A 25,531-nucleotide genomic window follows, 5' to 3' on the forward strand; every position below is an offset into this window, starting at 1 on the left:
TTTCGATGAGTAAATGATACACTTGCTATATCTGAATGTGCAGCTGCACGCTGGAATTTCATTACACAGCTTAATGGGCCCCATCCTGCACTTTGAAATCGAGCAGTCAAATGAACTCCCTTTCCCTGACGAGCTAGTTGAAAAAAATCTGCCAGGTGTTCTCTACTAACTTTCACCGCAAGCTTATCGTCATTGGTCAAAATATATGTTGGGATTCCCACAGTTCAACGAACCACATGATTGGCCTTATTGACCACTTCGAAAACAGGGTGCAAGTCATTTGCTCACTATGCAAACGTGTTGTTGAAATTTGATGCATCAAATCTAACCTGTGAGATAATGACTACCCTGATCAGGTCATTACTATATATCACGCAAATGGATAAATGAGCCGAGTGCCACCACTTTCAGTACTAAAATGTGCTATATCTACCTCAGATTACCCAGGAAATATTGAACAATAGATGGATGTTAGCCTTTTCAAGCTGCTACCATGCAGCAGCATCATGACCGCTGTTTGCTCCTAACAGGATGTTGCCTTCCAGCCAAAAAGTTCTGCCTATCACATAAATGAACAATATGATATTTGAATTTCAGTGCTGGCACAATGCTAGTTATGTATGCTGTATGATCCAAAGACTGGCCGCTGATATTAAACGGAATACGTCTTTGGTAGTGAATGTATCCAACCAGCTCGTGCTTGCAAAATTCAAAACACCAGTATCCAACATTCAATGTGATTCCGCAATTGACCAATATTTGCTCAACAATGCTTACTGCTCTAAGAATTACACCGTCTACTAATTTAAGATTACCAGCGAAGTTAGCAGTATGGTGCCCTTATGTGTGAAGGAAGCTAATAAACATAGCCCTGTTCATTACAGACATAAAGAACATGTATGCAAACTGTATCTGTTTCAACTGAACAAAATAAGCGGCAGCTATACCCTAGGTCATTCCCGGGCAATAAATTGACAAACCAGAATGAACGTGCCTGCTTTGAATTTAAAGAAAGTTAGCATGTTAATTGTTAGTCATCAGTTAACATCAGTTAGAGAAACTCAAATAAACATTATCATTCCGTGACTGCAAGCAGTTTTGGTCATACGATTCCACTACCTTCTATGAACCTTAACTTAATATTGATCAACATCTGGGCACAGGAAACAACAAACAATAATTATATTGGCTGTTGTCACCCTGGGTGATTATCGCTGGTAGAAGAGAGATGCAGAAAAAACAACTCTCTTTAATCCCAGTTTAGGCTGTCCTACTGGTATTACAGATGAAGCTAATTCACTTTATAATGATGGTTGAAAAGTAAAGGGCAGAAAGATGAAATGCTGGAACAAAAAGGGGTAAAATCCCCCAAAAAAGAGTTAATAGACAAAAAAGCAACGGTCAATTCAGCAGAATAAGACTGACGTGAAAAGTCAGAAGAATCCTAAAGCCATTCCTTGTGTGATGTTAGGAGGATGTTTATTGGATCAGGTACAACAAAACTAGGAGGACGTTGAAGAACAAAAGAGTGTCCAACAATAGGGAGCTCAAATGGTATGGAGGGTGAAGGGTTAATAAACCTTGGAGTGACAGGTTCCACAAACTTCGAATGTGACCCCGGACCAATTTGTAAAACGGTGAACAATTAAACCCCTGATTTCACTAAGACTCGTTTCCACGTCCCAGCTCCCTTAAAGAGGCTGGAATTTCAGGAGGCTCCGCGCCACTGGCTGATCACGTGGAAGTGACCTGCTATCAGGTTAATGTGTTTCTGATGAGAGTATGTAATAATGTGTTCGAACCTCTCATTTTGCCTCCTGCCCAAGGTTCCCCTTTTTGCATGGATTTTCCATTTTGCCTGTTTCGCTGATTGGTCTTGATGGTGGCTGGTTTACTCAGGATTGCTCATGGATCAGAAAGTCTCCTATCATTGAGGGCAGGGATCCAGAGCGCCGATGCGGGGCTGGGCGGTGCTCGGAGCGTGCTCAACGTAGCTGGTGCGAACTGACAGAGGAGAAACAGGCGGCTCGGGAGGTGGGAGGCGATTGTGGGCACGGGGAAGGAACAGGAGTCTGGCTGGGCCAGAATTCAATGAGCCCTGAAGATTCCAGAGAGTTGTAGGGCCGGAGGTCAGCAGCGAGCACAGGAGTGATGGTGAATAAGACTTGGTGTGCATAAGGATATGAGCAGCTGAGATTTGGATGACCTCAACATATGAACATAGAAGCAGGAGTAGGCCATTCAGCCCGTCAAGCCTGCTCCGCCATTCAATACGATCATGGCTTTTCAGTGCCTTTTTCCCACATTATCCCCATCTTCCTTTACATTATTGGTATATAGAAATCTGTAACTTTCTACTTTAAACATGGTCAATGACAACATCCACAGCCCCCAACACGCCACTTCCCGCCTCCCCCGCCCCCACCACTCTGCCCCCCCGCCCCACGGGCCAGTGAATTCCAAAGACACAACGCTCTGAGTAAAAGTACAAATTCTACTCATCTCGGTCATACGTGGCTTCCTCCTTATTTTGAAATTGTGTGCCCTGGTTCTAGATTCCCCAACTAGGATAACATATTACATGCATCTCCCCTGTCTATCCATTAAGCGTTTTGTAGGTTTCAGTGAGTTCACCTGTCATTCTTCGAAACTCTAGAGAATACTGACCCCGTTCTCCCAATCTGCCTTCGTATGATAGCCCCACTATCCTGGGAGCAAGTCTGGTGAACTTTCTTCGCACTCCGCCTATGGTAATAATATGCTTCCTAAGGTAAGGCTACTAAAACTTCACACTGTACTCAAGTTTCTATAGTTGAATCTGGGAGGCCAATAAGGTGCACATTAGAATAGTCCACTTTTGAGGGAATAAAAAAGAACGGATCAGTTTCAGCAGTAGATGAACTGAGGCAGGGACACAGATAGGCAATATTACAGGGGTTGGCATAAGGGGTCTTAGTGATATGTAGCCCGAAGCTCGGCTTGGGGTGAAATATAACAACACGATTATGAACAATCTGGTTCAGCCTCAGAGTACTGCAAGCAAGAGGGATGAGTCGGTGCAAGGGAGTGGAATTTATAGCAGGGCCTGAAGACAGTGTTTTCCCTCTTCCCAATATTTATTTGGAGAACATTTCTGCTCACCCAGTACTGGATGTCAGACAAGTCAGGATGGTCCGTTTCAGCCTCAGACCACGGCCAGGGAGTGGGATGGAGTCATTGATAAAATAAATAGTTTATGACGGGGAGTTATGTGGTCTGGAGTATTAATCCACTTCCGGGGGTTTAGCTGTATGGATCCAAGCATTAATTCACCTCTGCTGGGTCAAAATCCTGGAACTCTCTCCTTAACAGCCCTTTGGATGTACCTACATCAAATGGACTGCAGCAGTTCAAGAAGGCAGCTCACCGCCACATCCTCAAGGGCATTTAGGGATGGGCAGTAGATGTTGACATAGCCAGCAACGTCCCATGGATGTGAAAAATGATGATCAGGAGCTGGGTCCTTACATTGAATTGCAGAGAATTTAGAGTCCAGCAGCAGACAATTCGGTTGAACTGGTGTTCACATGACATACCTTCCATCCCATCTACGCCACAAATTTTGCATCAGGAATGAAGGTTCAGGTACTCAGTTTTCTACAGCCTTTGTGTGCTAATTTTGTACATTGTGCCTCTGGCTCCGATCTCCAGAGGAATGCCAAAATATGAACCTCAAGTTGTCAATGGCAGATCAGTTCCCCAGAACAGACCGCGATGCAGAAAGTCCCCTATAAATGACTATAGGACGCCAGTGCGCAGGTGCGGGCTTCGTGTGCTCTGAGCATGCTCATTGTCAGTGATGGCGGCTGACTGAGTCGGAAGGGACGGTTTGGCAAGCGGGAGGAGATTGTGCGCACGGGGTAGGAATGGAAACCGCGGATGGTCTGCGAAGTTTATATATTTCCGGGGTAGGCCTGAGGCCCCCAATAATAGGCCCCGTGCTTACCCAAGGTGAGAGGTCCCAGGGGAGCGGGCGCAATGGCCGCCATCTTACGAGTGGGGATCAGGTCGTAGGAGGGAGGCGTGGCTAGGGCCCCGCTGACAGGTCAGCGTTACCCGGGTAATCGGCCGCCATCTTGAGAGAGGAAGGCTGTGCCTTGTCAGTGAGCGGGACACATGGGCGTCCATCTTGGCCACAATCAGAATTGTTACGGTGTAGAATGAGGCCATTCGGCCCATCGTGTCATGACTGGCCCTCCGAGCATTTTATCTTAGTGCCAATCTCCTGCTTTTTTCCCCCTAACCCTGCACGTTGTTTCTATTTAAATAATCATCCAATGCCCTCTTGAATGCCTCAATTGAACCGGCCTCCACCACACTTCCAGGCAGTGCATGTTCCAAACTCTAACTCCTGCCTGGTGAGGGAAGAGGGAATGGGCGGGGCTTCAGGGTCCCAGTAAATCCAAGGAATTCTGGATGATGAAAATCAATGGATCCACTGTGTCTGCAGCTTCCTGTTTGAAAATCCTAGGATGCAAGGTCGGCTGGTCCAGGAGATTTGTTCCAATTTAGTGCCCTTAATTTCTGCAGTATTATACCTTTACAAAAACTAGTTTCTTTAAGTTCCTACAGTAAATGGCAGAACCCTTAAGTGCATTGACGGGCAGATAGATCTGGGTGTACAGGTCCACAGGTCACTGAAAGTGGCAAGGCAGGTGGATAAGGTAGTCAGGAAGGCATATGGCATGCTTGCCTTCATTAGCAGGGGTATTGAGTATAAAAGCTGGGAAGTCATGCTGCAGCTGTATAGAACCTTGGTTAGGCCACACTTGGGATATTGCGTGCAATTCTGGTCGCTACATTAGCAGAAGGATATGGAGGAATTGGAGTGGCTGCAGAGGAGGTTTACCAGGATGCTGCCTGGTCTGGAGGTTATTAGCTATGAGGAGAGGTTGGAGAAACTTGGATTGTTCTCACTAGAGCGACGGAGATTGAGGGGCGACTTGATAGAAGTTTACAAAATTATGAGTGGCATGGACTGAGTAGATAGTCAGAAGCTTTTTCCCAGGATGGAAGAGTCAATTACTAGGGGACATAGATTTAAGGTGAGAGGAGAAAACTATGGAGGAGGTGTGCGGGGCAAGTTTTTTTACGCAGAGGGTAGTGAGTGTCTGGAATTCGCTGCCAGAGGAGGTGGTGGAAGCAGGTACGATTGTGGTGTTTAAGAGGCAGCTTGACAAATACATGAATAGGATGGGAATAGAGGAATACGGACCCCGGAAGCGCAAAATGTTTTTGACGGGCAATATGATCGGCGCAGGCTTGGTGGGCCGAAGGGCCTGTTCCTGTGCTGTACTTTTCTTTGTTCTGTGTTCTTGTTCCTCATTCTTGTCAGATCTATTTGATCCCATATACACTACACCCTCTGTTTGGGGGGGTTGGGGGTTCGGGGGAGGCAATAAACAACTGCCCCCAATATTTTCTGCTTCTTGTGGTTTCTTAGCTCCATCCAAATTAATCCTTCTTCTTGATTTTCTGAGCTAAGATCCTTTCCCTCGACTGCCTTTATCCCATATTTTCTAATCAGAGCTACTCCCCCCTTTTCCATTCTGCCTGCCTCTTCGAAAAGATAAACATCCTATAAGATTTCGTTCCCAACATTGGCCACATTCCAGCCATGTCTCCATAATAGCTATTTAATGAAACCTATTAATTTCTATCAGCGCTTTGTTTCATCTCGTTTGTTGTGAATACTTCATACATTTAGATCTGGTGCCTTTAGCTTTGACATTTTTCTAATTATCTCTGGCATCACCTTTGTCACTAATGCTGTATCCCCTTTGTTACTCTTCCACCGTCTCTGCTTATTTTCACGCAAAGTGCTCTAGAGCCTTGACATTTCCCCCGCTGTTTTCCTAAATCCACCCCCCCCCCCCCCCCCCCCCCCCCGTCCTTCCTTGGGTATCATGTGCAACAGGTTTTTAAGCAGCGTCACTTGCTTCCAGGCTGCAGGTGAAGTTTACAACCCAGAGGTGTCCATCGGTCATGTATATATTCAGTGTGAGTGTTGCAACCCTTGTACACTTGAAGGGTCTGCTGCTCACCGTATAGTCATATTTCAGCCCCAGGCTCCTAATCTTTGGCTGCCAATGTGGTAGTGGTGGGGGTGAGGGGTGGTGGAGTGGAATGGCAGTGGATAGGTTGGATGACGATCCTCTGGCCCAGTTCATGGGCCTGGTTAGAACAGGAATTTGTAGATCCATGGTGAATGGAATCCATGGCAGGGGAGGGGGCTAGGTGTCATTCTGGTTGCTAGCCTCACTTTTGTGGTCACGTCTGTGCCTGTGTGGCTCTGAGCATACGGTGTCAACCGGAACAGTTGATACATTCCATGACCAGAGGACACCTCAGGGTAGAGAGTGTCACATAGACACTGTGAACATTTATGTTTAGTTGGAAAAGTCCCCTTTGCTTTTGTTTGGGCTTTGTTGCTGAGTTTTGTTCCTTTTTGTTTGGGGAACCACATGTTTGGGGAAAAAATGTCCTGTATGAACTCAAATTGTCTGTTCTGAATTTCTATCCTGGACTTAGAGTGATAACTTCTGTGAACTTCCTTTCCAGGTTTTTGGAAGGTGAGGAGTTCCAGGTGGGAAACTCAAACCAAGTATAACATGAAGACCTGACAGAGTCACTCAATTCATCAGGACCTGAATATCATCAGCCTTTGAATGTGGAAAGAGAATTTTTTTGCCTGTTCTGTCTGTGAGAAAAGTTTTCCAACATCAGTGTGACTGGAAAAGCACCGAGACACACATGCCTGACTGAGTGCACAGAAAGAGCTTTAACCAGTTACACAGCCTGAAAACCATTACAACATTCACGGTGGGGAGAAACCATACGCATGTTCTCTGTGTGGACAAGGATTCAACTGATCGCCCAACCTGGAGAGACACAAGGACACCCACACCATGGAGAAACCGTGGAAATGTGGGGACTGTGGGAAGGGATTCAGATCCCCGTCTCAGTTGGAAATTCATCGACGCACTCACACTGGGGAGAGGCCATTCACCTGCTCTGTGTGTGGTAAAGGATTTGCTCAATCATTTAGCCTAGTGTCACACCAACGAGTTCACACTGAGGAGAGACCTTTTCCATGCTCTGACTGTGGGAAGAGCTTTAAGAGCTCTGAAGGTTTAATTCAACACCAACGAGTTCACACTGGGGAGAAACCATTCAGTTGCTCTCAGTGTGGGAAGAAGTTCAGGCAAATATCTCACCTCACTGAACATCTACGTGTTCACACGGGGGAGAGGCCCTTCACCTGCTCCGTGTGTGGGAAAGGATTCACTTGTGCTTCGCACCTCACTGAACACAAGCGTGTTCACACAGGGGAGAGACCATTCAATTGCTCTCAGTGCGGGAAAAAGTTCAGGCAGTATTCCACCCTCACAGAACATAAGCGTGTTCATACTGGAGAGAGACCGTTTGTTTGCAACGTTTGTGGGAAAGGATTTGTTAAATCATCACACCTTCTTAGACACCAACGTATTCACACTGGAGAGAGACCGTTCACTTGCTCCATGTGTGGGAAGGGATTCAGCACTTCATCTCACCTCAGTGAACACCAGGGTATTCACACCGGGGAGAAACCTTTTACCTGCTCCGTGTGTGGGAAGGGATTCACATGCTTATCCTATCTCAGGAGACACAAAATTGTTCACTCTGATGAGAGACCATGTAAATGTTCAAACTGTGGGAAGAGGTTTAAAAGTAGAAATGAACTGATGAAACACCAGCGTATTCACACTGGGGAGAGACCGTTCAGCTGCTCTGTGTGTGGGAAGGGATTTACTCAGTCATCGCAACTCAGCAAACATCAACTTGTTCACACTGATAAGAGACCATTTGAATGCTCTGACTGTGGGAAGAGTTTTAAAAGCACAGGGAATCTGCTGAGACACCAACCCACTCATACTGGGGAGAGGCCGTTCAGCTGCTGTGTGTGTGGCAAGGGGTTTGCTCGGTTAAGCACCCTCATTTCACATCAACTGGTTCACAGTGATAAAGAGACGGTTTGAATATTCGGACTGAGAAGAGATTTAAAACCGCAAGGGGTCTGCTGCATTCATACTGGGGAGAGGCTGTTCACCTTTGTGTGTGTAGAAAGGGATTCACTCAGTCATCGCAACCCAGTAAACATCAACTTGTTCACGCTGATAAGAGACCATTTAATTGTCTGAACTATGAGAAGGGCTTTAAATGCACAAGTATTATCTGCTGAAACACCTATGTACTCACACTGGGGACAGGCTGTTTACCCGCTCTCTGTGTGTAAAGTGATTTAATCTATCATTCGCCCTGCTGAGACACCAGCATATTCACAAGTGACTACAGCTTTGATTCTGCTGTTTTTGCTGCTGTTAATGACAGCCAGGACTGAACCATATTCATTCTGACTGTTAGTGAAATCAGTTTGTGTCTAAGAGGAGTCTGATTGATGTTCTGTCACCGACTGTTCCATTTTTGGGCCTTTTCTCCTTTGTTAATGGAAGACTCGTATTTATATAGCGCATTTTGCAACTTCAGGATGTCCCAAAGTGCTTTGCAGCCAATGAAATTCTTTTGGAATGTAGTCGCTGTTGTAATGTAGGAATTGCAGTAATCAAACTGTGCACAACAAGATCCCACGAATGGAAATATGAATGACCAGATAATGTGTTCAGTGATGTTTGTTGAGGAATAAATATTTATCATTACACTGGGGAGAACTCCCCTGCCCTTTGGAATAACCTCATGGGAACTTTTACACCAACTGAAAGGGCAGGTGAGCTACCGTTGAAGGTCTGGTCTAGAAGACAGGACCTCCAATAATGCAGTGCTCCCTCGGTACTGCATCAAAATTGCAATCTGGACTTAATGCTTATGTTATTGGATGTGTGTTTCAACCCACAACCTCCTAACACAGAAATAAGAATGCAACCACTGAGCCACAACTAACACCTCATCATTACTCTGGACTATTTCAGTTCTCATGCGTACGGTTAATCCATGGACAAGTGTAGGATTTTAGACTGGGAGTCACGGATTACCCAAAAAGGTGTTCAAAGTCAAAGGTGATTTTAAACCATTTTATTAAGAAGCAACAATGTTGATATGATACATAAGCTAAATAGGCAGAAAAGACATGCACCCTGTAATGGGTGAGAACAGTTCACTGGTCCCAGATTGGACAAATGGTTTAAGAGAGGGCGATGCCCATCTCCATGACTGGAGGTTGCAGTCTCCTCAGAATGGTTCACTGGTACCGGATCAGGGGGATGTTGATCTCCATGGATGGGGGTGGTAGCCTCCCCGAAATGGTTTATCCTCCCCAGATCAGAAAAACGGAGGGACAAATCTGATCTCCATGGCTGGACATGGCAGTTTCATCTTTTCTCAGTCTACTTGAGCCAAAGTATTTGGCCGAAGCCAGCATATATCACTGAGAGAATATATTTGTCTGAAATGATTTTCCCTCTTGAAAGCCCGTCAATACACCTTATTTCTGGGGGTGTTACGTTAATCACTTATTCAATTGTCAATTAGCAAGGGACAGATATTCAAAGAAACCCCTTTATTTCCATCGGCAGTCCATGAATTAGTTTCCTGGTTCAGCACTTTCTAGGATATCCTGTTTAACCTTTACTCAGACAGTTGGTTACATATGAGTCATGAGATCTCCCAACCTATCAAGTTCATCTTATTTCAGAGTCTGTGTTGGAGACATGTCCTTGGCAGAGGTAACAGGCCTACACTGTCCTGTGTTTATCAACCCGGGAGGTTTCTTTATAAGAGTGAGAGATATTTCCATAATATCCAGTAAAAGTTCTGAAGATTTTGTAAGGTTATTGGACCTTATCTCTTACAGATCTCCAAACCTTAAAAAATAAACATGCCTACTGATTTCTCATGAACTGATTTCTGGCTAACCCAGCTATGAGCGTGTTTTCCTATTTTCTTGATTACATTCCATAGATAACATACTAAAGCTACCAGAATTATCAGAAGCAGCAACACAAACCTTTGAACTGCACCAAGAATATTTGCAAAAAACGTGCCAGGAAAAAGTGATAACTTTTGACTTAGATTCATCCTTCCCACCTGCAGATCATCTTACACAATTCTAAATTATTGGCATATTGTAAATACCTACAGTTCAAACATGTGCTTTAAAGATTCTCCTCTCTGTTCACCTGCATCCACCTTGTGGATATTTTCTAAATCCAGATTTTATAACCCCTCTTTACTTTAATTATACTCCCTCTAATAGATACCAGCGTGAAACATTGAAAATAGGACCGAGAGTAGGTCATTCGGCCCTTCGAGCCTCCTCCGCCATTCAATATAATTATGGCTGATCCTCTACCCCAACACCATTCTCCCGCACTCTCCCCATGCTCCTTGATACCTTTAAAGTCTAGAAATCAATCTATTTCCTTCTTAAATATATTCAGTAACATGGCCTCCACAGCCTTCTGTGGGAGAGAATTCCACAGGTTCGCTATCATCTGAGTGAAGAAATTTCTCCTCATCTCAGTCCTAAATGGCTTACCCCATATCCTGAGACTGTGATCCCTTGTTCTAGACCACCCGCCCCAACCAGAGGAAACATCATCCCCGCATCCCGTCTGTCCAAGCCGTGTCAGAATTTTGGACGTTTCAATGAGATCCCCTATCATTCTTCTAAATTCCAGTGAATAAAGGCCTAGTCGACCCAAACTCCCCTGATATGCCAATCCTACCATCCCAGGAATCCGTCTGGTGAACCTTCATTGCACTTCCTCTATGGCAAGTATATCCTTTCTTAGGTAAGATCAAAACTGCACGCAATACTTCAGGTTTGGTCTCACCAAGGCCCTGTACAGCTGCAGTAAGACATCTTTGCTCCTATACGCTCAAAGTTTTCTTGCAATGAAGGCAAACATACCATTTGCCTTCTTAACTGCTTGCTGCATCCGCCTGCTTGCTTTCAGTAACTGATGTACAAGGACACCCATGTCCCTTTGTACATCAACATTTCCCAATCTATCACCATTTGAATAATATTCTGCCATTCTGTTTTTCCTACCAAAGTGAATAACTTCACACTTATCTACGTTTTGCTGCATCTGCCATGTATTTGCCCACTTGTCTAAATCACCTTGAAGCCTCTTAACACCCATATCTCTCACATTCCCACCAAATTTCGTATTGTCAGCAAACTTGCAAATATTATATTTGGTTCCCATATCCAAATCATTGATATACATTGTGAATAGCTGAGGCCCAAGCACTGATCCCTGCGTTACCCCACTACTCACTGCCTGTCACTCCGTAAAAGACCCATTTATTACCACAGTGTGTTTAATTCTATCCTGACTGTCTCAAAGTCAGTTTTTCTATGTGAATGCCTCGGAAGATGTAAAATGTTGTCTCACTCCACTGACCACCTCAATTACATCATGTTGTTTTGTTGACAAGTAGCTGAGCATGTCTGGGACTCGGTCTTCAATGGCGCTTCACAATGTGTTTCCGCATGTACTTCAGTAAGAAATCACATCTGCACACACACACTGGTATCCCAACATCAAACCACATGTGTCATCTGATGCAAGCCAGTCTTGGACATTCAGATGATCTTACCAAAAGATCAGGGCAGTGTCTGAAGATCTTTCTCCCCCTTCGTGGGTTCCAACGCTGCAGGGAGTGACCAGAAAATATCAAATGCAGTTTTCCTAAAAAATTAAGAAGGAAACAATCTTCTCCAAGAGAAAGCTATCAATTTGGTATTGTCTGCTACACTTTCCTGACCTTCACTAGAATGTACATGCAGGTTGATATGTTTTATTGAACTATCCCCAGGGCGAGTTATTCTAATTCCCGCCTGCTGCTGTGATTTTCTCTGTTATTCTAAGTGCCGTTAATTACCATTCTATCTCTTCATATGTGCTAGAGGAACTTAATTGGCCAATTGTATTTTCAGCTAAGAGACACATGTACTTGCAGTCAGTTTTGAGATAACTCCCATATCTCCTGTTCTCATGGACTTGGTCTTGAAAGATAACAAATGGGAGAAAGTCAAATCTTTAAAAGGCAAAATCTTTAGTTCAAATCGTCACAATGCTGTCAGTGGAAAGGGTTAACTTCTCTGCCTATTTGCAGAAGAGTAGACTAAACATTCTTAAATGTGCACAATTTTGTCAACTTCACATAAATTTTATTTTCAGATCAAAGATGAACCAAACACTGTTTTAAACTTTGCTTTTCCAATTCTTCTGACATTTTTCTCAGCTTTGCCCAATTGTTATGGGGTTTTTTCACTTTCCTTCAGGCACCTTTCCACATGACTGTAATAAAACTGAAGGGACAAAAAACAAAAAAAAGTTAGCTTTTACAGAAACTTCAACCTGCATAGAGAAAAAGAGTTTAAGAGGATGAAGCTTCCCGCAGCTTTTGAGCTCCAGATCATAACTTCAAGGCTGAAGCTTATCTTCAGGGGATCAAACTTTCCAATGCCTTTACAATTGTACAAGTGCATTATAATTCTTACAAAAAGGTTTACTTTCAGCCAATAATTATAATGCTTCATTTTTCTTAGGAGAAGCTGACAGCATTTTAAATTAAATACCAATTGTGCACCTCTTGTAGCTGGCATATGGAGAACATCACGTCCACTGTAGATGATTAGCACAGACATCCTACTGTGCTTCTGCGTACATTCAGTCTGCAAGTAGATGAGCTCTTTCAAGTATGAGCCTAGCGAAGGCGTCAGCTTGGTTATATGATCTTTGCATCACACATATCCAGTGGAATGGACCCTACCATAAGACGTAGGAGCAGAAGTAGTCCATTCGGACCATCGAGTCTGCTCCGCCATTCAATGATCTGATAATCCTCAGATCACATCTTCCAACAGAGGAGAAGGACATCATGAAGGTGTGGCAGTGGATGATACTTTCCGTGCTTGAGCAGTTCAGCTGGAATTTCATCTTTGTTGGGAGCCTGCTTGCTAAGCAATCAACGTCCTTTTCAAGCTCAGGTGATGAGGGTTCCTCGTGCATTTCAACCATGACAGGAAGCTGCAAGAGAGCGTCAAACGGAGATTGGGAGATGTCCGCCTCACAGGTGTTCAATCCAGTGCAACATTTATTTACCTCTGTCGGTGAGTACTTCACATTTCAGGGGGTAACTTTGGTGATGGTTGGACCAAGTGTCCTCTTGATATTGCACAGAGCACATGGATTTCTGTTATTACAGGAAATTTGGATTTCTTGATGTAGGCTGTTCCAGTGTTTATTTACGCAGTATCTCCCCGTCTTTTGCACAACTACATAATTTGAAAGTAGCCAAGACAGTGTACTAGTTGTTGGGTTTATGTTGCTTTTTGCAGATCTCATCTCTGCTGAGTCGGTCTTAAACCAATCTTGTGGTGGGTGCCACCTTTTCTAAATATTGCTGCTGCTGTGTCACAAATAATTGAACTCAGTGACTTCCAAGCTTCATCAATATCAGTGTTGATTGATGAAGCTTTTATTCATGTGCCTGTAAAATATTTTTATTCTTTTAGCTAATGTTCCTTGATAATTTAATTCTATAATGTGTAAGTCAGTAGGAATTATCAGCACTTTCTAATTGGAGATGTTAATCAGTGGAACCTTTCAGACCCTGAATTGTAGATTTTGCACCAAAGGTCACTGCAAGATTGAAGTAAAAGTTCATAAGTTCGTCGTAGGGGTGCTAACATCAGCTGAAACAAACCTAATATTTTCAGACTGTCAGTTCTGGACATGTTTAATATTAGAATCCAACCCCTGCTTGTGAACCTGCTGGTGTTTCAGCAGATATCGTGACTGAGTGAATCCCTTTCCACACACGGAGCAGGGGAATGGCCTCTCCCCAGTGTGAGTACGTTGGTGTGCAGTGAGGGTGGAAGGATGCCTAAATCTCTTTCCACAGGAAGTGCAGCTGAAGGGCTTCTCCTCGGTGTGAATTCGCTTGTGTGACACGAGGCTGGCCGACTGAGTGAATCCCTTCCCACACACAGAACAAGCGAACGGTCTCTCCCCAGTGTGAACTCGCTGGTGTGTGCTCAGACTGGAAGACCTCCTGAAACCCTTTCCACAGTAAGTGCAGCTGAACGGTCTCTCCCCAGTGTGAATTCGCTGATGTGTAACGAGGTTGGCTGACTGCCTGAACTTCTTTCCACAGGAAGTGCAGCTGAAGGGCTTCTCCTCAGTGTGAATTCGCTCGTGTATCATGAGATACGCTGACCGACTGAATCCCTTCCCACACACCGAGCAGGTGAACAGTCTCTCCCCAGTATGAACTTGCTGATGTGCATTGAGCTTTGATGACTGCCTGAACCTCTTTCCACAGGAAGGGCAGCTGAAGGGCTTCTCCTCAGTGTGAATTCGCTGGTGTAACATGAGGCAGGATGACTTAATAAACCCCTTCCCACACACAGAACAGATGAATGGCTTCTCCCCCGTGTGGCTCCGTCGGTGGACTTCCAGCAGATGTCTATAATTGAATCTTTTCCCACAGTCCTCACATTTCCATGGCCTCTCCCCAGTGTGACTGCGTTGATGGTTTCTCAGCAGGGACGGATAGTCAAATCCTTTACCACACTCCTCACATTTCCATGGTTTCTCCGTGGTGTTGGCTCCAATGTGACAGCGTTGATGGTTTCTCAGGAGGGAAGGATAATTGAATCCTTTGCCACAATCCTCACACTTCCATGGTTTCTCCCCAGTGTGACTGCGTCGATGGTTTTCCAGTTGCTCAGGATAATTAAAGCCTTTACCACAATCCTCACATTTCCACGGTTTCTGCCTAGTGTGAATACGTCGATGGATTTCCAACAGGGATGGATAATTGAATCCCTTCCCACAGTCCTCACATTTCCACGGCTTCTCCATGGTGCCAATGTCTTTGTGTCTTTCCAGGTTGGACAATTAATTGAAACCTCGTCCACGCACACGACACATGTATAGTTTCTCCCCCCTCCCCCGGTGTGATGTTTTTTCAGGCTGTGTAAATGGTTAAAGCTCTTTCCCCTGTCAGTGCATTGGAACACTCTCACTTGAGTGTGTGTGTCTCGGTGCTTTTCCAGTCACAGTGATGTTTGAAATCTCTTCCCACGGACAGAAAGGACAAACATTTCTTCTTCCACATTCAAAGTCTGATGATATTCAGATCTGAATAATCAGGTGATCAACCATGATGTTTGGTTTCAGTTTTGCATGTGAAAATCCTTCCCTTCTAATACCCTGTATAAGGAGTCCACCAAAGTGTTCACTGTAAGTACAAGATAGAAATTCAGAACAAACAATACTAGATTTCACGGAATGTTTTTTTCCTCCCTTGTTCCCCCAAAACTTTAAATCCTTGGCTTACACACTGTCCCTCTTCTTTGTGCTGAAATCCAAACCACTTGCACCATCTCCACCATTTCCTTCCTCCACTTCCAGTTTTGTCCCTCCTTCACCTCTGCCTGGGTTCAGTTCTCAAGCCCCTGTGTGCAGAGTGATAATTAATCAATGAATCAATTATTTTCTTTCCTGGTCACTGGAATCCTGAAGGCCCACCCCCCTCTGTTGGCTCAACCAAGATGGCCACACATAAGGCAAAAAGCCCCGGAACTGCAAACACGGGTTCTGCAGTTTCTTATTTGAGGTTTGCGGCCTCTGGGTGGTATTTCTGAATCCACCCTGCCCACCTCCCAGGGTTTCCCTCCTTCCTCTGGTATGAACCATCCTCCACTTGCTGAACACGATGGGTAACCTTAACCTGGGCCTGTTCCCATGAAGGAGAAGCCCTACAGCTGCAAGCTAGGGAGCTGACAGTTATTACTAAGGGTTTGCGTCCTCCACAGATTGTTTACAAATCCTCCCCATCCATCCTCCGGCTCCATCACTCCCTCTATTGGCTGCAGATGCGATAAAAGCGACTCTCCATCACCACCATTGCACATGCTAAGTTTAAAATGCTCATGGGATGATTAATGGCACCTCCAGACTAACAGGAAGCAGGGACAGGGCTGGAGGACCAAGTGGAATCGCTGGTCCTTCAAGCAATTGATGTAGAAAGGAACATACAGGTTAGGAGCAGGAGGCGGCCACATGGCCCCTCGAGCCTGCTCCACCACTCAATATCATGGCTGATCTCATTTCTCTACATTCCCACCTATCCCCATACATAACCTTTCACCATCTTACTTATCAAGAATCTATGTAGCTTTTCATTAAAAATATTCAGAGACTCTACTTCCACCACCTTTTAAGGAAGAGTTCCAAATACTCTCAACCCTCTGAGAGAAAAAACAATCTCCTCATTTCTGTCTTAAATAGATGACCCCTTATTTTTAAACAGTGATCCCTCGCTCTAGATTATCCCACAAGATGAAACATCCTTTCCACATCCACCCTGTCAAGACCCCTCTGGATCTTATATGTTTCAATCAAGTCACCCCTTATTCTTCTAAACTGCAGTGGATACAAGCCCAGCCTGTCCAACTTTAATTCATAAGATGGCCCACCTATTCCAGGTATTAGCCTAGTAAACATTCTCAGAACTGCTTTCAATGCATTTACATCTTTAAATAAGGAGACCAATACTGCCAAAACTGCAGACGTGGTCTCACCAATGTCCTGTATAACTGAACTCTACCTTTATATTCAATTCCCCTTGCAATAAATGATAACATTCCATTAGCTTCCCAATTACTTGCCATACCTGCATACTAACTTTTGCTATTTATGGCCTAAGACACCTGGATCTTTCTGCATCTCAGAGCTCTGCAATCTGTCACCATTCAGATTATATACTTTTTTGGAATTGTGTACATGCCCCCTAACCGTCCCCACATGGTAAGGTCGAGCATAAAGGAAGAAATAATTGGAGCTTGTCAGAATGGCACGGCAATAATCATGGTAGATTTTAATTTACATATAGACTGGAAAAGTCAGATGGGCAAAGATAGTCTAGATGAGGAGTAAGTTGAGTGTTTTTGGGATAGTTTCTTAGAACATTATGTTCTGGAGCCAACCAGAGAGCAGGCTACAATAGACCTGGCATTGTGCAATGAGATCGGAGTAATTAATGATCTTATAGTGAAGGTAGCAGTGACATAATATGATTGAATTTTACATTCAGTTTGAGAGAGAGAGCAGTGGTTCTGAGACTAAGTTTTTAAATTTAAATAAGGGCAATTATGAGGGCATGGAAGTTGAGCTGGCTAAAGTAAATTGGAAAATTAGGTTAAGGGATAGGTCAATAGAAATGCAGTGGCTATTATTTAAGGGGATATTTCAGAATGCACAGAATAGATACATTCCAACAAGTATGAAAAATTCCAAGGGATGGACGCACCAGCTGTGGTTAACTAGAAAGGTTAGAGGTAATATCAAACTTAAAGAAAAAGCAGATAATTGTGCAAAGACAGGTGGCAGGTCAGAAGGTTGGATATATGAGGAACAAAAAATGACTAAAAGACTAATAAGGAGGGAAAAAATAGAACATGAGAGAAAGCAAGCCAGAAATATAAAACCAGATCATAAGAGTTTATATCAATATTTAAAAAGGGAAAATAGTCAACAAAGTCAGTGTTGGTCCGATAGAAAGTTAGTCTGGAGAATTGTTAATGGAAAACAAGGAGATGGCAGATGAATTGAAATTGTCCATCAGTTTTCACTGTAGAGGATACAAGTAACATCCCAGAAGCAGCTATAAACCAGGAAACAGAAGTGCGGAAGGAGGTCGGGAAAGTTACAGTCGCCAGAGAAGTGGTACTGAGCAACTTGTTGGAGCTGCGGACTGACAAGAGCCCGGGTCCTGATGGACTTCATCCTAGGTTCTTAAATGCACCTACTGAGATAGTTGATGCATTGGTTTTAATTTTCCAAAACTCTTTAGATTCTGGGAACGTCCCATTAAATTGGAAGATAGCAAATGTATCTCCATTATTCAGAAAGGGAGAGAGACAGAAAGTGGGAAACTACAGGCCAGTTAGCTTAACATTTGTCATAGGGAAAACGTTAGAAGCTATTAATAAAGGAGTTATAGCAGGGCACTTGGATAAGCTCAAGGTTGTCAGAAAGAATTAACATGGTTTTGTGAAAGGGAAATTGTGTTTAACCAACTTATTGGAGTTCTTTGAGGAAGTAACGTGCTGTGGATAAAGGGAAACTGGTGAATGTAGTGTACTTAAGATTTCCATAAGGCATTTGATAAAGTGCCACATGAAAGATTATTGTGGAAAATAAAAGCTCATGGTATAGGGGGTAACATATTGGCATGGCTAACAGGAAGCAGAGAGTAGGTATAAATTGATCTTTTTCAGGTTGGCAAGGTGTAACGAGTGGTGTGCCACAGGGATCAGTGCTGGGACCTCAACTGTTTACAATTTTTATAAATGACTTGGGTGAAGGGATGGTTGCCAAATTTGCTGATGACACAAAGATAGGTAGGAAATTAAGTTGTGAAGAGGATGGAAGGAGGTGAGAAACACTTATAGATAGATAGGTTAAGTGAGTGGGCAAATATTCAGCAAATAAAGTATGATGTGGGAAAATGTGAAATTGTCCATTTTGGCAAGAAGAATAAAAGAGAAGCATATTATCTAAAAGGTGTGAGATTGCAGAGCTCTGAGGTGCAGAGGGATCTGGGTGTCCTGGTGCATGAATCACAAAAGGCTAGTATGCAAGTACAGCAAGTAATTAGGAAAGGTAATATAATGTTATCATTTATTGCAAGGGGAATTCAATATAAAAGTAGGGAGGTTATGCTTCAGTTGTACAGGGCACTACCAAGACCACATTTGGAGTACTGTTTACAGTATAGTCACCTTATTTAAGGAAGCATGTAAATGCATTGAAAGCAGTTCAGAGAGGTTTACTAAACTAATAGCTGGAATAGATGGGTTGTCTTATGAGGAAAGGTTGGGCAGGCTGGGCTTGTATCCGCTGGAGCTTAGAAGAGTAAGAGAGAATTGAAACATACAAGATCCTGAGGGGTCTTGACAGGGCGGATGTGGAGAGGATGTTTCCTCTTGTGGAAGAATTTAGAACTAGGGTTCTCTGTTTAAAAATAAGCGGTTGCCCATTTAAAACAGAGATGAGGTGATTTTTTTTCCCATTCAGAGGGTCGAGAATCTTTGGAACTCTCTTCCTGAAAAGGTGTGGAAGCAGAGTCTTTGAATATTTTTAAGGCAGAGGTGGACAGATTCTTGGCAAGCAAGGGGATGATAGGTAGGTGGGATGCAGATTTCAGGTTACTATCAGTTCAGCTATGAGCTTATTAAATGGCAGAGCAGGCTCAAGGGAACACATGGCCTACTCCTGCTCCTGGTTTGTATGTTCCTGCCAAAATAGACAATTTGACATTTTCCCAGATTATACTCCATTTGCCAGATACTCACTTAACCTAAACAAAAATACCTGGAAAAACTCAGCAGGTCGGACAGCATCTGGGGAGAGGAATACAGTTGATGTTTTGAGTCCGTATGACTCATCAGAGCGTTCTGATGAAGAGTCATACAAACTCAAAACGTCAACTGTATTCCTCTCCGCAGATGCTGTCAGACCTGCTGAGATTTTCCAGGTATTTTTGTTTTTGTTTCAGATTTCCAGCATCCACAGTATTTTGCTTTTAACTCACTTAACACTATCTATATCCCTTTGTAGCCTCCTCGTGTCCTCTTCACAACTTACTTACCTACTATCTTTGCATCATCAGCAAATTTAGCAACCATACCTTCAGTCCCTTCATCCAAGTCATTTATATAAATTGTAAAAAGCTGAGGCCCCAGCACTGACCCTGTGGCACACATTATTATTATATCTTGCCAACCAGCAATGATCCATCTGTGCATACCCTGTTTCCTGTTAACTAGCCAATCTTCTATCCATGCCAATATTTCACCCTCATACGATGAGCGGCAGGACTGGTCCAGGATTTCCCTGTTTGCACATGCGCGTTGGCGCCCATTGCCTCTGATACGATGGCGTTACCACGGGCCTGACTCCGGAGCAAGGCGCGGTAGCTGCCACCCGTCAAACCCCGGGCTCGTAGCTCCTTATTCGGGAACTAAGGCCTTTACAGTACATTTAAAAAGCCTCTGATCCGCCCGCCGGCTCTGTCCCTCCCGAATCGCCCGCCAGTTTCTCACCCGTTCCGCGTTTCCACTCAAACGTCTCAGGCCAGCTGCATACACGTATTGCGCATGCTCCAACTCAGAATGCCTATGTGATTGACGGTAGCTGCGTACCAATTGGAAGAGGGGGAGACTGGATGACTGAATTGAAGCTGCTGGTCCTCCCACCAATCGGAGTAAATGAGAGGCGGGGCTTAGCCTGGATCTCCCTCATTGGCGGAAATCAGACACCGTTTTGGAATGCTGATTTGATTCAAACTCCAGGGGAAAACTGGACCTTTGGTTTGTGACTTTGAACAGATCAAACTCTGACAGGGAAGGTCACAATTATAACAAGGAAAATCCTTGGTTTCAATGAATGAATCGACAGAAGGTTTTATGCATGTTAGGGAGAAGGTTAATATTGCTATTATTCAGAACAACACTAGCTATAAAGGATCAACCGATCTCAAACTACTGTTGTAGTTTGTGTGAAGGGGGTGTGCTAAATCAGGTTTAAAGTATGTTTTCTATATCAGGCAATCTGTCAGACCTGCTGAGTTTTTCCAGCTATTTTTGTTTTTGTTTCAAATTTCCAGCATCCTCAGTATTTCGCTTTTACACAGCACACGTTCAGCTGGTGGAAGAATCTCCCACTTGTACCATTCAAATTATTTGATGGGTTTCTTGGGAGTCCCATTGTCTGCTTGGATAGGAAGATTAGTGTTACAGCTAATGAGAAACAGCATACACAGATACCCACACACACACACATTGTATGTCACATGCACAGACACAGCCACACGCACGCTAACATGTAGACACACACACATACATACACTCCCACACCAACAGATACATACACAGGCACACACACAAACAGTCATGGACGCACCAACATGCCCACAAACAGACACACAGGGGACACTTCCTGCCCTATCGGTTGGCTAACACCAAACAAACTGATTAATACTGGGGATAAAATATTAGGGCCACAATGAAATCGAAAAATTCAAGGAAACATTATCCTTCAAAGACTATGGACAGTTAGGATCATCCAATTCCACCTCTTTCTCTGAACCTTAAATCTACACTGAACAACATCTAGGACAGAGACAACAACAAGACATGAAGATTGAGTGATCTGTTGATGCCCAGGATTACCAACTCTGGTGGAAGATAGTATGCAATACAGGGCATAATCCCAGGATAATTATTGCCACTAACCTTCCTCTTGGAATTACAGAAAAGGTCGAATCCTCTCATCTAGTTGATAAAGAAAATTACAAGACAGATTGCAAGGAGAAATAATATAATGCTGTTTTGACTCTGTAGTAGAATATTCACCTGACTTTGATCATTGTTGTTCAAATATCTTGGGCATCTATTGCACCATACCCAGCAGGTACCATTGACATTATCATAATTTACAACACTATTCATGATGTTCATGTGCTGCCTCGTTTTCTTAGCCATTAATTTCATTTACAGATCTATAAGCAATTGGCTTGCTGCCATCTCGTACAAAAATATTTTTTCCATTAAGGCTCCACTATAATTTAATAGTCTTCACAACATCACCACACCAGGATTATATGACATCATGTGAGTCCTCTGTGTCTTAATTATCCACTGGATTAGCAACAGGAAATATTAATAAGCCTGAGCACGTTAACTAGGCTGACTCCCCAGCATGACATTGACGGACTGCTGCCCTGTGATAGAAAGGACCCATCAGATGGAACATGTAAAAGCTCTGGTCACATTCCTCCCTATATCGTAGTGATGCCAAAGGACTGAAAGATTGCAAATTTTACACGCCTATTCAAAACACACTAATTACAGGGCAATAATTTTAACATGATTGGAAATATTTGAGCCAATAATTCGGGACAAAACCAGTTAGCACTTGGAAAAGTATGGATTAATATGCCATAACCAGAATTGATTTGTTAAAAGCAAATCGTGTTTGGCTAAATTTCTGAGGGTGAGTGTGTATGAGGGTAAAGGAGTTGCTGCCTTGAATATGGACATTCAAATGGTTTTTCATACAGTACCACACAATAGTCTTGTCAGCAACTTTGAGACTCATAACATTCCTTAGATATACAGGGCAGAATTTCAAAATTTGTATATGATATAATACTCAGAAAAAAACATGAAACAGTGAGGAGTATAGTAATATACTTCAGGATATTAATATAATATAGAGAGGCGATGAAAATGGCAGACACATAGCAGATAAAATGTAGTATATACCATGCTGCTTGGTACATCTTACATCCTTACCAATTCTGGGAACAATGAAGAGTCGAGAAACATATAGCAGAAGGGAAGCGGATTTAGAAACAGTACAGAGAAGAAACTAACAGAGAAAACACGAGTGAGTAGGGTCCAGAAAAATAAGAATGAGAATGGCTGACTATGGGAGCAGTCGAAACAAAATGGGGAGAAGAACACACTTTATGGTCTCTGGAATAAATGTATCTGGGAGACAATCAACTGCAAATGTGTGTGATGTAACAAACATGAAAAGGACAAATAGTTCCCATTTATTTCATATTTTAGTACATCAATCAAGGCATGGATTATATGTAGCAAGAGGATCTGTGGTTTTACAACCATAGGGATGTTATGCAATGCTACAGAGCATTTTTCAGAGCCAGTGATTTATTTTGGTAAAATCTGTACAATGTTTTTATTGTATGGAAGTTACAGCAGTGTTTTGGGGATGAAAATGAAGACACATGTACAGAGATGTCAGGAAAATGTGGGGAATATTAACACTCCTGTGAAGGGCTTTGGGTCATTTTTAATTATATTAAGGTGCCATATAAATATAAGTTGTTGACCGTGCGATGGACTGAGTTCCCTGTCTGAGCTGGAAACTCATGGATACCGGAGATTGACCGCTCAGCAGCTAAAAATGGGAACAGATTCACTCGGTTATCTCACTTAGCGAGAGAGCAGCACATTCACACTAAAGAGAGAGACTGTTTAATTATTTAACATAAGCGAAAGTATTTAGCTGTGTTTACAATTGTGCACAACCTAGTTTAATGCTATCAAGGGTTTTGTTCATGATCAGCACATTCTTACTGGAGAGAGGCTGTGCAATTCTTATGTGTGAGAAGGGGTTCACTTGCTCATCTCACCTGGTGATAAATCATGTTATATCATAAGGGATTTGATTATAGAGGATGGATTCCGTTATTGTTTCTATTTTTGGGAGGACTCTTGATTTCCATCCAATACCCATTCTCCATCTGAAACAAAAACAGAAAGTGCTGGAAAAACTCAGCAGGTCTAAAGCATCTGTGGAGAGCAAGGACATAGAGTTAACGTTTCGAGTGCGCATGAGTTTATCCAGCATTTTCCGTTCTTGTTTCAGGTTTCCAGTATCCACAATATTTTGCTTTTACCCATTTTCCTTCTCTCGAGCGTATAGTGTTCCATGCACATGGGTTTTGATATACATTGTTAATGTTATTAATGGTCCTCCAGCTTCAGATTTCAGGCGAGAACTGCAAAGAAATCCCGAATAACCATTTGTCATCTTCGATGGCAGGTACTTTACCCAGTATTCAATGCGTTGGCGAATGTCCCCTATCCAGGCCACAGGGGAGCACTGCGCAGGCGCAGTATCGACCAGTGTTTGGAGTATGCGCAGCGCATACGATGAGGTGGGGGACCCATTTGTTAGTCACCTGGGTCTGCAGCGGGTAAGGTTACGGCGTGTTCGAGAGAGCGCGGGTGGGCAGAAATAATTTATAAACACCCAGTGTAGTCCTCAAATCCAGAACAAACTTTCGGTCCTGAGTTTGCACCAGTCGGGATGGCAATTGGCGTTTCTGCAAATGAAAGGGCCGGATTAACGGCCGCCACGTTTAAAGCAGGTAATGTGCATCAGGGCGCATGCGCGTTTATCACTGTCCAAGGTTGCAGGAGGAGAGAATATTGTGAATCTCTATCCTGTACTGACAGTGATGGAAGTTGGAAACTCCTTTTCCAGGAGTTTTAAATTAGGAATGCTCGGGAGGCCAGAATTAGAGGAGTGCAGATAAGTGGGAGGGTTGTGAGGCAGGAGGGTATTACAGAGAAGGAGAGGTGCCGTGAAGGAATTGTAAAATAAGGATTAGATCAAAAACAGGCTAAAAGGTGGGGATAAAACAATGAACAAGAATGGAAATATATTTTAAAAATAACAATAAAAATAAGTGGAAAAAATAAATTAAAATAATAAATAAAAATAAGTATTGAAAAAAGGGGATCAAAAAGAGGTGGGGATGGAGGAGAGAGTTCATGGCCTGAAGATGTTGAACTCAATGTTAAGTCCAGAAGGCTGTGAAGTGCCTAATCGGTAGATGAGGTGCTGTTCCCCCAGTTTGCGTTGAGCTTCATTTCCATTTTTATTCATTGTTTCATCCCCATCTTTGAGCCTATTTTCAATCTTTTTTCCCACCATGTCCCCTCCCCCTACCCCACCCCACAAGGGCCATCTGTCACTTGCTCATGTTGTCCTTTCCAGAGTGTTTACCCTGATCTGGCTATTATCACATTGTGCTTTATACTCTTAATGTCACCATTAACACCTCCTTTAGGCAGTACCACCACCATTAATACCCAGTTGACCTTTTGTTTATGACATCTTTTGTAATCTCTCCTTTGCCTCCACCTGTCGCTGGCCTTCTGTCCAGCTTCACCTGTTCCACCCCACTGAAACAGTATACAGTTCACCACTTTTGTACTTCTCTTTAGCTCTGAAGAAGAGCCATACAGACTCGAAATGTTAACTCTGTCTTTCTCTCCACAGATGCTGTCAGACCTGCTGAGTTTTTCCAGCATTTTTTGTTTTTGTTTCAGATTTCCAGCATCTGCAGCATTTTGCCTTTTTCTTTGTAAACAACCTCAGTCAGTTTCCAGGAAGGAGAGATGGGGTCAGTCTCTAGGGAGTTGAGATTATAGCAGGGACTGAAGACAATGGCTTCAGGGTCTTCTAAATATATAAATGGAGGAAAATTTTGCTTATCCATTATTGAATGTCAGACAAGTCGGAATGGAGTGTGACTTAGAAGTGATGGTGTTCACATACACCTGGTACCCTCGTCTTTCTAAGTGGTAGAGTTTGGGGGTTTGGGATATTTTGTCAGGTTTCTGGCTGAGCTGTAGATATGTAACATCCCCCTCTGCACTGGACTGCTGCTTTGGGGTGCATTATTGCTTCACAGAATCATACACTGCAGAAGAGGCCCTTCGGCCCATTCGAGTCTGCACCAACACGTGAGAAACACCTAACCCACCGACCTAATCCCATTTACCAGCACTTGGCCCATAGCCTTGAATGTTATGATGTGCTAAGTGCTCATCCAGGGACTTTTTAAAGGATGTGAGGCAACCTGCATT

The 25,531-nt window shown here is 43.4% G+C and overlaps 2 protein-coding genes across 5 annotated transcripts; one reads left to right on the forward strand and one right to left on the reverse strand.

Moving 5' to 3' along the window:
* The first annotated feature begins 3,824 nt into the window (after positions 1-3,824).
* Positions 3,825-8,082, forward strand: LOC144672018 (uncharacterized). 2 transcript variants are annotated; one of them, XM_078533959.1, is made up of 2 exons: positions 3,825-3,899; positions 6,601-8,082. In XM_078533959.1, the coding sequence occupies exon 2, from the start codon at positions 6,948-6,950 to the stop codon at positions 8,055-8,057; it is 1,110 nt and encodes a 369-aa protein (XP_078390085.1). In that variant the 5' UTR covers positions 3,825-3,899; positions 6,601-6,947; the 3' UTR covers positions 8,058-8,082. The 2 variants fall into 2 exon arrangements, with proteins under 2 accessions (XP_078390085.1, XP_078390086.1); XM_078533960.1 differs by having other exon boundaries at positions 3,853-3,997.
* A 1,011-nt stretch (positions 8,083-9,093) lies between these two features.
* LOC144672017 (uncharacterized) lies at positions 9,094-20,243 on the reverse strand. 3 transcript variants are annotated; one of them, XM_078533958.1, is made up of 4 exons: positions 20,165-20,243; positions 15,394-15,511; positions 12,637-15,294; positions 9,094-12,355 (listed from the first exon to the last, which is right to left on the reverse strand). In XM_078533958.1, exon 3 carries the CDS (start codon positions 14,913-14,915, stop codon positions 13,773-13,775), a length of 1,143 nt encoding a protein of 380 aa, XP_078390084.1. In that variant the 5' UTR covers positions 14,916-15,294; positions 15,394-15,511; positions 20,165-20,243; the 3' UTR covers positions 9,094-12,355; positions 12,637-13,772. The 3 variants fall into 3 exon arrangements, 2 of the variants coding, with proteins under 2 accessions (XP_078390084.1, XP_078390083.1); XR_013574055.1 differs by lacking the exon at positions 12,637-15,294; XM_078533957.1 differs by lacking the exon at positions 15,394-15,511 and having other exon boundaries at positions 20,165-20,223.
* Positions 20,244-25,531: the final 5,288 nt, after the last annotated feature.

The sequence above is a fragment of the Cetorhinus maximus genome, chromosome 35 (genome assembly GCF_964194155.1).
Source record: "Cetorhinus maximus chromosome 35, sCetMax3.hap1.1, whole genome shotgun sequence".
Lineage (NCBI taxonomy): Eukaryota > Metazoa > Chordata > Chondrichthyes > Lamniformes > Cetorhinidae > Cetorhinus > Cetorhinus maximus.